Raw genomic sequence first — 13204 nt, forward strand, 5'->3', positions numbered from 1 at the left:
GCCTTCCCGACATGCGGGGGGACGCAGATGAACGATTCGGGTCTGGAGAAAAGCTGTTTCGGCTCAACATGCGGGGTAATCAGCGGACCTATCGGGGTGGGGGGGGGGAAGCGAGAGGGTGAAGTGGCCTCATCAACTTTGTCGTGAGGCTTCTTTAGCCACACATACAAATCGCTAACTGCCCAATCAAAGCAGGAAGACATTTCCGGTCTTCAGTTTATGATGGCGTCCCAGTCCATGAAGAAAATTGGCTTGTCGTAGTCTACATATTGAAATAAAAATGCTCAGCGATCTCTTTTGTAAAGCACTTTGTTGTTTTGCTAGCTAATTTTGTTAGCTAAAAAGCACATTTTCCCCAAGAAACAAAAAGAGCTCTTTTTCACACGAAGGCGCTATTTTCAGTCTAAATACCACCCCGTTGATCTTTTCGATGTATTTCCCGACGGCGTGAAATGTAAAACGCCGAGCGACGGCCAACATTTCCGCGGCGGCGACGCTCGTTCATCATCTGTCACGCTGACACTTTTTGACAAGTGACGGGCACCTGGCAGCTCCTCACAATGGAGCTATTGCGGCTCAGTCGATGACACGTGTGATTGCCTCCCCGCTGTTGGCTCTCGCCGCGCCGCTGTCATCCCGCCTTCTTTGCTGCCTTCCTCGTCGAGGTGTCTCGCCTCGCTCCGATCCCGAAACGAGCAGGGCGCGCGAGGGCACGCACCTTATGGCCTCATATTAACGACGACTCATTTGCGCCAAAAATATGTGGCAAACTTAGTTAGTGTGATGATTGAGGAAAGAATTTGGAAATGTCACTTAACTTTAAGTAAATTCAAGTTTATCGTGCTTCACAAAGTCTCGACTTTGAAGGCCAATCGCGAATGGAAGGGTGTGCAAAATGGCAAAGCTAGCTAAGCGCACGTTATCATTGTGTTAGCATTGAGTCATTTACAACTGGGATTCATTCCATTTTATATTTGGGATTTATTTAAAAGACATACAATGTTACAATCTCTCCTCTAACAAGGTGGTGGGGGGCATTTGATCCATACGCTCACCCACCTTAAGGCGTTGAGCCTCGGAGCGCCCGGCGCCGCAATTAAGAAGTCACGCAGGCAGAATGGCCGCCGGGAAGAAATCCATTACACACCTTATTGGCTGTAATGATTTCACTTCACCGACATCAATGAGGCGTGATGCCACGTAGCGTCGTGTGCTTTTAGCCTTAGCAGGGCCCCGGCTTTGCCCCGGTTGTCGGGGCAACGCTGGTCGAGACATAGATGGCCGTGAACGCTTGTTTCCTGATTTCTGAATCAGACGGCTGATCATAGAATTTAAATCTTATAGACAAGCTGTGGAAAAGTTGCTCTCCTAGACCACATTTTTTAAATGCATATAAATAAATAAATAGATAAATAAATACATGAACTTTTGTTTCTATTTCAAACATAGCCTCTGCTACAGCTCTTAAATTGGATTGCATTGAGTGAGTGTACCTAATGAAGTGTCCTTCATCGTAAACATCTTTTAGGCTCGACAGGAACGGTGTTTGATTTAAGAAGCGGAGACATCAGCCAGCGCCTATTTCAACACCGCCTCCAGTGTGTTAACACGTTTCATCTTGACAAGCGGCAAACTTGTATATTAATAGAAGAAAGTTATTTCAAGTCGACGTATTGTGAATTGTTCACACTTTTCTCACTCTGACGTGTTTTTGTCAAAACTCCCCAAGAAGGAAACGTCGCCCTTTTTTTACAGTAATGCTGAGCCGATGGTGAGAAAAGGTCGTGTTGCCATGACAATCAGGTTGTGGCATTGAACACGCAATCTCCGAACCAAGAGTTTGTCGAAATCAAGTATATCTCTCTCATCGGATGCTAACTTTGTTTGCTAAGGCTAATCTGTGCATCCAACAAAACTCAATGCAGCTCTGCTAACTTTTTGGATTGGACCTGACTAATTGCTCGAAAATGGCCCTGAATCTTCGCCAGGCTTAGCGACTAAGTCATGCGCAAAGAGACTCAATTTGGGGCTGTTATTACATTATGTAGCTCGCTCACAGAGACATTTTTAGAAAAAAAAAAAGGCCGATTATTTAATGGGTTGTTTCATTTCATAGTTATCGGATGAGCAGGCACTCAACTATTTGTACACAAGCTGTTAAAAAGTTAATTTCACATAAAATATCCCTTTTAAGATCAAATTCTGTTCCACTGTTTAATTCCAAACATAATTAAGTTTCTTCCAATGCGAGTGTTCCATTAGTGGATTGTGTGTGTATCAGCTTATGTCTGGACGCAGCAGAGGTGCACTTGGCTCCCGGAAAGGAGCTCCTCTCTCGGACAGTTTAATCGGCTTCCTGCCACGCGCCAGCTGTGTCCACACAACAAACACGTACGTTAGGAAAAGGAAAAAAAAAAAAAAAAACACAAGAAAAAAAAACACAGCTCCCTCCCTCCACGCTCGGTCGAGCTACGACATCCAAGTTAGCATCTGGAAGATTAGCCCAAGATACTTTGCTCCAGCTGCACTGAGCTTACGTTACTTATTTTTTTCTTGTCTTACTGCAATCAGCCCATTTGAGTGGGTGGCCTTCTTTCATGCAAGCACGCCAGTCCCCATGGCAAATGGCCAATCCGGGGTTTGTTACTATGACAACCAGGGACAGAGTTAGCTTGGTGAGTGTCGAGGCAAGCGTGTATCAGTAGTGCGGATCAATCTACTGAAAAAAAAAATTTGCATTTTTAAACAAATTGCAATATGAAACAAAAAGGATTAAAAATGAAATTATTTTTCAAATACAGGCTGTCACACTGGTATCACCTTGCACCCCCCCCCCCCCCCCCCCCCCCAAAAGGAAAAAAATAAAACAATGGCCGGCCCTGCTTCTGCTTCTCCCAGTCTCTGTCAAATTGAAACGAATGAACTGCCAAGCCTGACGGCGAGGTAATTGTTCCCATGGAAATTGGCTTGCGCGTCACCCAAAACTCCGGGAACAGTTTTACCCAAGATGGGACGAGCGAGCATTCCGAGAGAACAGAGAGAGAGAGAGAGAGAGAGAGAGAGAGAGAGAGACTCCCACGCACTTCACGTTTCATCCTCGACAATGTGACTCAGTGGAGCGCGAGTGTCTGAATTACGAGCGAGCCCTCATTTCCAGCCGCGTTGTCACGTCGCCTTGTACACAAGCTATCGGGCCTTTTCAGACCTCCTGGCGTACGCACATTCGTGCAAAAGACAAGATGTGCTTGAAAGTATTTAACCCCTTGTTCACCTCTTCCCCCCGCCGCGCTGTGAGGCCTTCGGGGTCAAGTCATTTAATAGCCGCTGGCTTTTTTTTTTTTTTTTTTATCTGGCTGCGACATGAACGTAGACACACATCAGCATCACAGGCGGCGTGTGTCAAAAGCAACTCTCAGATAAAGAAAGTGCTGAATGTGAATATGATCGCAGTATGGGGTTGTATCCTATTATGTTCTTAGAGTTGGGGAGCCTTGGCTTTTCATGTATCTGGCTCAAAATTTGCTGACTCAGCGCGCAGCTTTTGTGGTTATTACTATTGTGGAAGGAGAACATTGTCTCTCAAAATGACTTTTTATTATCCTACTGCAACTTTTTATAATGTTATAGTGGTTTACAATAATGATAAATAGTCTTTGGGAATATAGAATTTTGTGGATGAGCACCATTATGCTAATCATTTTCAAGTGGTACTTGGTTTAAAAAACTTAAAAATACTTGTTTAAAACGCTTAATATAGGCAGTTATCAAGATTTTATTTAATTAGTTCATTCAATTGAATGAACTTGCTGTCATCTTTGGATCACAAACTAGTAGCTAGCCTTTCGAGTTCAAGCTAACTGGCTAGCGCCAAAGCTAACGTAGCAGTGCTCTATTTTCTCAAACAGATTGGCCCCAAAATGTTGATACTCTTTAAAAATGAAGAATTTGAAAGTTATTTTTCCCCACCCTTATTTTGCTGGATTGTAAAAATTCCAAGTTATAACTACTTTTGATTGTTTTTCAAACACGTTCCATGTTTGTGCGATGCTCCAAATAGATCCACGTGAGTGCTGTGTGGTTTTGTGTGGTGTACTTGCTGCTTTTAATGGCCGTGCGGTACTGTGCTGGTGGTCACAGTCGGATTACCTTGTCAGCACTTCAAACTGTGTTCATCTTTCTATCCGCTAAAGCCCTAAAAACCTGTACATGTCGGCTGCACGTCTGACATTTTTCAATCATCTTTGATTCCCTTCTGCTGAGAGGTGCTTTTTTTTCTACCAGTGGATGCACATATCTGGAAGAGGAGATGACAGTTGTCAACACCGCCGCGTCGGTCGGAGTGACAAACCTTCATTTCCATGTCTGTGCATGCAGCCTTGCGACATTTTCATTTGAATTTGAACCATGACTCAGCACTTTGTTTACACTTTCCTCACAGGTTAAGGAATCACATCAATCATATTTCAGGATACTAAGTAAAAAAAAAAAAAATCAACTCACAAGCTAACGTTAGCAATCTCCAGTTGTTGTTTTTTTTTAATTTAGCGTGTTTCTATCCGATCAATACAATCAATATTTTGGTAGATTCCAGTGAAGTGCACCATTAGCGCTGACCCCGTTGTCATTTCAACGCGGTAAAAAAAAAAAGGTGTCTAAAATGTGCAGAGGAAAAGGTCTCATTCGTCTTCATTTGGTCTGTTATTTATTCCACAATCGCCGCTTTCATAGAATCACATTTTCAGATAGGCCCGTCTTCATTAGCGCATGACGCGTCTCGCTATTATTTATCTCCGACCGCGAGAAGCTTCATTAGCTGCCGACTGATGCAGCACGTGGCTCGCTAATTTTAGCAGCCTTCATTTATTCCCAAATAGACACGTGTTGGATACGCTGCCCGCCCGTCTTGTTCTCTCACCTGTCGTGAGGATAGAAAAATAGAATCAAATAATAATTTGATTCTACCTGCTCTCATTGGCCCGCCAGACGTTTGCCTCTTTTCTCTCCTCTTTGAAGCCGTTTTAGCTCCTGTGATCAGGATTAGGCACAGGGAAAAGGATGAAAAGTGCCGGGGACATACGGAGACAGCCGAGGAGGGAATGTGCTCCTTTGAAATATGTCAAGAATTGCCTGCGCGCTGACCCACAATGAAGCAACACAGGGAAATTCATATTCCCTTTTTGTTCATCATAAGGACATTTTTCTCTGAAGAGTTTTTGCTCTGCAAATATTGGTCTGCCCTGACATTGTCAGGCTGTGTTTTGTTGAAATGTGCTCTCACAGAACAAATTAGTATCCAACTTTTTAGAGGACGTCTGTGTAATGGAAATATTGTGGCTATGAACTGCACGGTCAACAATGCGGTCAGAGAGGAGGTCGCGCTCCAGTTACTGTCCATATTTACAAATGCCGCCAATATTTAGACTTGCTGGCCTTCCTCTTTTTTTGGGGATGCCCATTATTATTTTATTTATATTTTTTGTTTTTATTATTATTTTTTTTACTATTTTATATATTATTATTTTATTATCATTATTTATTTGATATGATAAAAATGTATTCAGAAATAAAATTATGAATCCAGGAACTAGGCACACATTTGCAATCCTGATGGGTTTTGTTTTTTGTTTTTTTGCATTTACTGCAGTAATTCAGAAATGATGACACGCCTGACTTTCAAAACGCAGCCCACAAACACCCAAACAGCAAGAAGTCAAATGTCACCCGGCTCACCCACACGGCTTGAACCCACGTTGAATCCGCTAAACGAGAAACATGTCTATGAAAGTCACTTTGTCGCCACTCCGAATTAGTATTTTTTCTTTCTGGGAAGGCCTTCTGGCTTGTCTTGCCAGCGTCTGAGGTCTTCAGGCTTCATTGCCAAAACGTCGCTCGGTGCTAAAATCCAGCCGTTTGTCATCTTCACGCTTGATGGAGTTTATTACGGCCTCCGTTTCCCTTTCTCACCCCAGCGTTTTCCTTTTGTCGTTTGTTTGTCTTACTTATGAACTTCTTGTTCCCGCTAACAAAAATCTGAGCGGCTCATTGTGTTCGCTATAATAGCCGTCACATATTTGACGTTGTCATTCTTTGCCGACATCCTTGAAATGTTTTCTCAAAATGTGTATGTCTGGAAACATAATTGAAATCATATTTTGTATTTGGAAGACGTTTTGTAGAAGTCAGCTCAGCGAGCATCCATAAAGTGGTTCTCTCACCTCGCAAGTTCGAAATAAAGCCGAAATAAATGCAAATCATTGACTCCAAAAAGTCCTGCGTAGGAGGTTGGCTTTTATTAGGCTGTCACATAAATGTCCCCTTAATGTACTTCTCGGGCTTTTTCGCTTAGCGACGGCATCTCTCATCCTGCCAACTCGACATTTTTTCTTTAATTAAAGCATAAAAACAAAACAATTGCTCACATTTCAACGCCGGATGGGCACAGACTAGCGTTTTATTGCTCAATTTGGATGTTGACATCATAAGACATTTATGCAGAAGGCGAGATGTTAGCGGGCTAGCTTTAAATGTGTGCGCGCACCTCCACCTGTGCAAACGGCGCCGAGCGTGGCCCACGCACACACCCGGACCTCAGTTGTTGCTCCATAACGACGACGCCGGTGTTTTACAAGGCTCATCTTTTCATTTTTTTTTTTTTCTCGAAGCGCTTGTGGCAGTATCATTTTTTATGCCGCTGAATTTGGAACAGGTCCAAAGCTTTTTAAATGGGCCAGCCAGAGCCCCGGAGAGCCTATTTACAATCACTCTTGAGTTTGATATCAATTCATTACAAAACTCTCAAAGACAACAAGGTGAAGCGATTGTATATCAATGCAAATAGTTTACTGGCAAAGAAGACTTTCCAAACTAGTTAGAAAATAGATTTTTCAAAGCAGTCACAATCATTATTTTTTGAACCAAGGCTATTACAGTGATGAAAGCTAACAAGGAGCAAAACTAAAAAAAAAAAAAAGTTGACAAAATAAAAAAACTAGTTAAAACCAATTGAATTTAAACATTAAACTTCCTATAATGACTAAAATCCCAAAATGTCGCCTTCCAAAACACAAACCTTACCTTCAAATATTCCACCTTGATAAAGAATAGACCTAAAAATGCACCATTGTGGCGGGGTCATAAAAACCTACTTAATAAAAAACCCCAAAATATTTAAGTGACACACGAGTTACCAACTCTAATCTGTTCTGCTTCAGTCGTATTCAGCAAAAGCAATCTCAAGCCAAAGAACCTCTGAAATATTTTGACCGTGATTTGTCACCGGTAGAAAGTAGAAAAGCAAGCAACAAACACATGAAACAATATATCATGCCTTGGCGGAGGTAATAAATCTCAAAAACCCACTGAGTTCCTTTTTGTTTCTCGACTGTCTAAAGTGGTTGAAAGTAACTAACTGTCATGCGAGTGGGAGCAGGTGGTGACGACTTTTGGCTTCTGGCGGCCTTATTAGCTGGAGGCAATCTTTTATCCCGCTAACCTAATTCTACATAACAGCAACTTCACCCATTTTGGAGGCAAATTGTGCAACCAACCCCCCCGCTGCTTTGCATCCACACACAAATTACAACTTATATTTGATGTCATTCTTGTGTTTGGCAACATATTTTTTTTTTTTTACTGCTCATAGCCATGACAAATGGCATCCAACCGAAGTAATCCATGCATGTCACAGTGAACAGCTGTTACATGAACTACTTTTTTTTTTTTTGCCCCAAAACAAAATAGTTCTCCAGAAAACAGGTCACTGTCGGGATTATTTATAGTGTAACGGGGTCACTGTAGTTGTGTCTCTTGGGTTAGCGTGGCAGGTAAAAGGCCACCTTTGTATTTCTTATGTTTCCATTCCTATGTAACTTTCAACTAAAAAAAACAGTTAAGAAAAAAATAGGGTACTTAAGATCGTGCCAGGTGGCACACCGCTAATGATATATGTCTTATTTCATTTCGTTGTCCCCAGAGATGGCAAGCCGGGTCTACCTCCTCTTCTTCCTCGCTTGTCAGTCGACATTCGCCTCCCTGGAGGGTTTCCCCGAGTTCACCTCGGACACGCCCATCAACAACGCGGTGCGGGACCCGCGCACCGGCCGCGTGTACCTGGGGGCCGTCAACAACGTCTACCAGCTGGGGCCGTCGCTGCGGCCCGAAGCCCGGGCGGAGACGGGCCCCCGGAAAGACGCCAGGACCTGCACGCCGCCGGCCTCGGCCTGCCAGGACACCAAGCTCATGGCCAACATCAACAAGCTGCTGCTGGTGCACCCGTCCAACGGCTCGCTCATCGTCTGCGGCAGTCGTTACCGGGGCATCTGCTCTCTGCTCAACCTATCCAACGTGGAGCAGGAACTCTACTACAGCGACAACAAGGGCGAGCGGACTTACGTGGCCAGCATCGAGGACAACGTCAACGTAGTGGGCGTCATGTCCACTTTCGTCAAGGATATGCACAAGTTTGACGTGTTCCTGGTGGGCAAAGGCTACGGAAGCCTGGACAGCACTAAGATCATCACCACGCGCATTCTGCAGGATTTCCGCGAATGGGTGGTGTTCGAGAGCATCATCGAGGCCTCCACCATCCAGACCATGCCTTTCGGGCCCAGGTACCTGCACGACTTCAGGCACGCCTTCGCCGCCGACGGCTTCGTTTACTTCGTCTTCTCCCGGACGCTGGACGGTACCGATAACAAAAACGTGACCTTTGTGTCTCGCCTGTGCGAGAACGACCACCATTTGTATTCCCACACGGAGCTGCAGCTCATGTGCGGTCTGGACAACCGCTACAGCAAAGTCCAGGCGGCCTACGTGGCCTCGCCGGGGAAGGAGCTGAGTCGGGTCATGACGGAATGGGGCACGTACGGGAAGGTCCAGCCCTGGAATAAAGTTCTCTTCATGGTGGCCAGCTCGGAAGACGACCACAGCGACTCGGCGTTGTGCGTGTACACGCTCAACGCCATCAACGAGCGTCTGGTGGACATCATCACCGCCTGCTACAGCGACTCGGGGAAGATTTCAGGGTTCCCCGCCGTGGACATCCCGTATTCCTCGAAGACGGCAGAGTTCTGCACCTCCAAGATTGCGGTGAGGGCCATTCTTTTTTCCTCCTTCTCGGTGGAATCCAGTCGAAGCATATCTTTGTGTTCTTCTGTCATCCAGAAAGACACGTTGGAGCAGTACAAATGCGGCGGCGATTTCCTACCGACGCCTCTGGCCAGCAAACCTCGCTTCGCCTTGAAATCCAACGCCGTGTTGACCAAGCCGGGCCTTCTCACCGCCGTCGCCGTTGCCGTGGAGAACGATCACACCGTGGCATTTTTGGGCAACAGCCAGGGAGAAGTCTTCAAGGTGGACTCGCCGCGCCGTTAAGCCCGGCTTGACCTTTCTTAACACACCCACGGATCTTATTTTCTTTCTGCAGGTGCACCTGACGTCCCCGTCATACGTGTACGGCAAGGCCCCCGGCGACACCTTGGGGGAGAAGGTGAACAAGAACCTTTTCTTCGATATGGACCAGAGTCACCTCTACATCACCACAGACAAAAAGGTGCCGCCACTATTTCTCATTTACTCAGCTTGAAAATTTTGCTTTGTACCAAAAAATGGCCGAGAGTGTCGTTTTTTTTTTTTTCCTTCAACGTCAACGTTTGAGAATCTCAGCTACTTTTTGTTGTCACGCTAGCTGGGCAAACTATTTGTATGCCTGACATAAAAAAAAAAAAATCATTTACTCAGGCATACAAGTTTGCCTCACGACCACAATTTTATTTACTGACCGTTAGCGTTTGGATTCCAGAATAGTGGGGGAGAGATGCTGCTGGGTAATTTGGAGGTGTTGGGAAGGCGAGATGATTTTTGTTCAACTTTGGTACTTTCTTAAGATGTGCAGATAGGAGTCATGCAGCATCTATCATGTGTTAGGCTGAAGACGATTGGGGTTACTAAACGAAAAGGTAGCAAACCAAACGTTAGCGTATATCGAGGTGCTACACGCGGCGCTCCCGTGTTTTTCCTCCTATAAAATGGGCGAGCAAATTCATTCATGCTGTAAAATAAATAATAAGAAAAAAAAACATACAGAATATTTAATGCACCTAACTGACATTTATCGCGTGGCACTCCAATTCAACTTGTGCTTTACCTGCAGCAGGAAAAAAAAAACACCATAATGGACGGCTAGAAATTAATTTTCAAACCATCCCTAAGGGGAAAGTGTGGGAATTGCGTACGGCAAGTAGGAAAGAGCTGTTTGCTGTGCCTGTCTGATAATCGACTGCTCATAAATTGTTTCTAAATCCCCATCATAGTCACGGCGGTGGAGAGGTTTTAACGCCGCTGACACCTTACCTCCAACGGTTATAAAAACCAGAAGAAAAAAAAAACAGACTTCTTCGCTTTTGCTGCGCCATAAAGTCAAAGTGTGCGTGAAAAATACATCTGCCACTGCAGTTATAGAGCAGGAGAATCATATTTTGGGGATTAAGTGGACCGAGAGACAGGACATCTGTCTTATTTCTACCCCCCTAAAAAAAACAATATTGGTAAATTGGTTAAACAAAAAAGAAAGGAATTTAATAAAAAAAGAATGTTTAAATTTTTTCCCCTGAATTCAAAAAAGTCATTTTTAATGTATTGGGATTGTCCAATAGAAGCCTTGCATTTGCATTTTTTTTCATTAATTAATCTTTTTGTCAAATTTATCTTATCTTTTTAATATTAAATAAATTAATTAAAAATGTTAAAATGAGTTATTCAGATTTTTCTAAAGAATACTAATGAAATGTAAATGATTAAGTAATTTCTTATATATAGTTTACAATATTTAAAACCAACTAAAATCATTTGAAATACTATAAAAATATATATATTTTTTTTAATATTTAAAATGTTCAAATATGTTGTCAATCTCAACAGAAAAGCAGCTGTGTGAATGAATGAACGGAAAATCACATTAGGGCAAAACTTCCACCATTGTCAACTGGATCGTAACTAGACCAAATAGATTTCGACTCCTCGAGGCCGTGACAGAAGTACCGGCTGGATTATTCAAAGAAGCTTCTTTTGTGACATCGCGTGCCTCGGAAGCCTCGCCCGCCGGGCCGGGCCGGGCCGCTCGTCTTCCCTCGGGTGATCACGTGACCTCCCCTTCATGCCGCAGATCACCAAGGTGCCCGTGGAGTCGTGCCTGCAGAAGAAGGACTGCCAGTCTTGCGTCAATATGAGGGACCCTTATTGTGGCTGGTGTGTGCTGGAGGGCAGGTGAGAAATGCACACAAGTTCCAGCTCCCCAACACATGGGAATGTTTTGCACAGTGTTTTACGACGGACGTTTTTACTAACCCACATTGTTAATATCCCGTCTCTCGCTCTCTCTCACTCGGTGCAGCCAGCAGAAATTAAAGCAGTTTGTCAGCCGCGTGCGGCGAAATGCACTCTCGCCGGCTTCTATTCATGCGTACAATGCTGATGTTTGCCACATATTTGCCTGGATTGATTGCTGGGGATCAATAGCTGCTGCTTCGTCGGCCTGAAGCTTCATTTAGGAAGAATGGGCATTATGCTACCACGAAATGAGGGCAGCCCTTGTTAAGTAGGGAGGGAGGGGTGGATGGATGGATGGATGGATGGATGGATGGATGGATGGATGGATGGATGATGGATGGATGGATGGATGGATGGATGGATGGATGGATGGATGGAGGGAGGGATGAATGGGAGGGAGTGAAGGAGTATTTCTTCATGGATGGATGGATGTATATCTTGAAATATTAGAATGAAGTTGTACTTTTTGCAGGAAGAAATTTGTCAGCGGGACTTAGTATCGGTCGTTCTTTCCGACAGCACATAGTGGGAAATCTTTTCAGCATTTCTGAGATCTTCAAAATGGGGGTTTAGCAACTGATGCTTAAGGGCCTGTGCACTCACACTGCGTCTGCAGGTGCACCAGGAGGTCTGAGTGCCGGCGGGCAGAGGAGAAGAATGGCTGGCTGTGGAGCCCACGGCAGCAATGTGTCAAGATCGTCTACTTCTACCCTTCCAACCTCTCGTGCAAAAAGACCCAGAAGGTAGCTCGCTCGCTCTCTCGCTCGGCTCTCCTCTTTCCATTTTTGTTCCATCTGTTTGTTCTTCACACGGTGATGAACGCTTGCCACCGTGAGTCCAAAAGCCGGGGCTCAGGTTTATTCCTGCTCCGTATCGACCCAAAACCGGCTTATTATACCTGAGCCCTTGAAGATGGAGAGACTCCCTTTTTCGCCTTGCTTCTTTTTTTTTTTTTCTTTCTGCCTCTTGTGGTTGCCTTTTTGAAATGTGCGCACCCAAATTTGTTTTCCCCAAAATAATACAAACAACTGATTCATTGAGGTTCCGTCGCTTCCTAGGTGAAGATCAATATTTCCTCCCTACCCGCCATCGGCCCCTCGGACCGCCTGCGGTGCTCCTTCAAGTCGTTCCACAGCGACGGCGTCATGTCCGACTCGGGTCAGGTCACGTGCGACCTGCCGCCGCCGTCGCTCATCCCGCACACCAGCGGGCACCGAGGTACGCTGCATTTTTTATTCAATCGCCCGAGAGGGAGTTGCCTTCATAAATAATTAAATCACCCTCCTGCAATATAAATGAGCATACCTGTATTAAATATAAAGCAGAGGAAAATATGCGCTTGTGCATTTTCACTGACCACAATTATTCTTTTTTTTTTATTATTATTTCGGGTTTTATTGATTTATTTTTATATTTATTCTTTTTTATTTATTTATTTATTTATTTATTTATTTATTTATTCTAAAAATATTTTTTCAAGTAGCTTCCAGCACACATTGTAGAACAAACACAAAATTGATGACGTGATCGGGAGTGGGGAAAAGCAAACTCTTAAAAGCGGCTGTGACGTCCCCTCAGACTTTGTGGCCGTGCCGGTGAAGATCTTCGTCAACGAGACGGTGGAGTTGGCCACACGCGACTATCAGTTCTACAACTGCGCCGCCACCGTCATGAAGTCGGAAAACACGCCGTGAGTGCCACCTGTCACTCGGATATCCTGCCGAGACGCGCCACTGTGTGCGCTCGTGTGTGTGGAAATGGAAATGCCTGCTGCTCCCCCCTCCCTCCTTTTTTTTTTTTTTTTATTATTATTACCAAGGGATGGAAATTGCCCGTTTCCTTTTCATTCATCAAAATAGGAAAGTCGATTTGGCCATGT

At 44.5% G+C, this 13204-nt stretch overlaps 1 protein-coding gene across 4 annotated transcripts in view; it reads left to right on the forward strand.

Moving 5' to 3' along the window:
* Positions 1–13204, forward strand: part of plxnb2b (plexin b2b) — a 99461-nt gene that overhangs the window by 62666 nt on the left and 23591 nt on the right. For all 4 annotated transcript variants that reach the window (XM_085913574.1, XM_085913573.1, XM_085913576.1 and 1 more), the window contains 7 exons: positions 7973–9087; positions 9163–9351; positions 9425–9550; positions 11162–11262; positions 11942–12068; positions 12384–12543; positions 12904–13015. In XM_085913574.1, the coding sequence (XP_085769700.1) occupies positions 7975–9087; positions 9163–9351; positions 9425–9550; positions 11162–11262; positions 11942–12068; positions 12384–12543; positions 12904–13015 (1928 nt within the window). In that variant the 5' untranslated portion in view covers positions 7973–7974. The remainder of the gene's footprint in view (positions 1–7972; positions 9088–9162; positions 9352–9424; positions 9551–11161; positions 11263–11941; positions 12069–12383; positions 12544–12903; positions 13016–13204) is intronic.

The sequence above is a fragment of the Syngnathus leptorhynchus genome, chromosome 6 (assembly GCF_054491065.1).
Source record: "Syngnathus leptorhynchus isolate UIUO chromosome 6, UIUO_Slep, whole genome shotgun sequence".
Taxonomy (NCBI): domain Eukaryota; kingdom Metazoa; phylum Chordata; class Actinopteri; order Syngnathiformes; family Syngnathidae; genus Syngnathus; species Syngnathus leptorhynchus.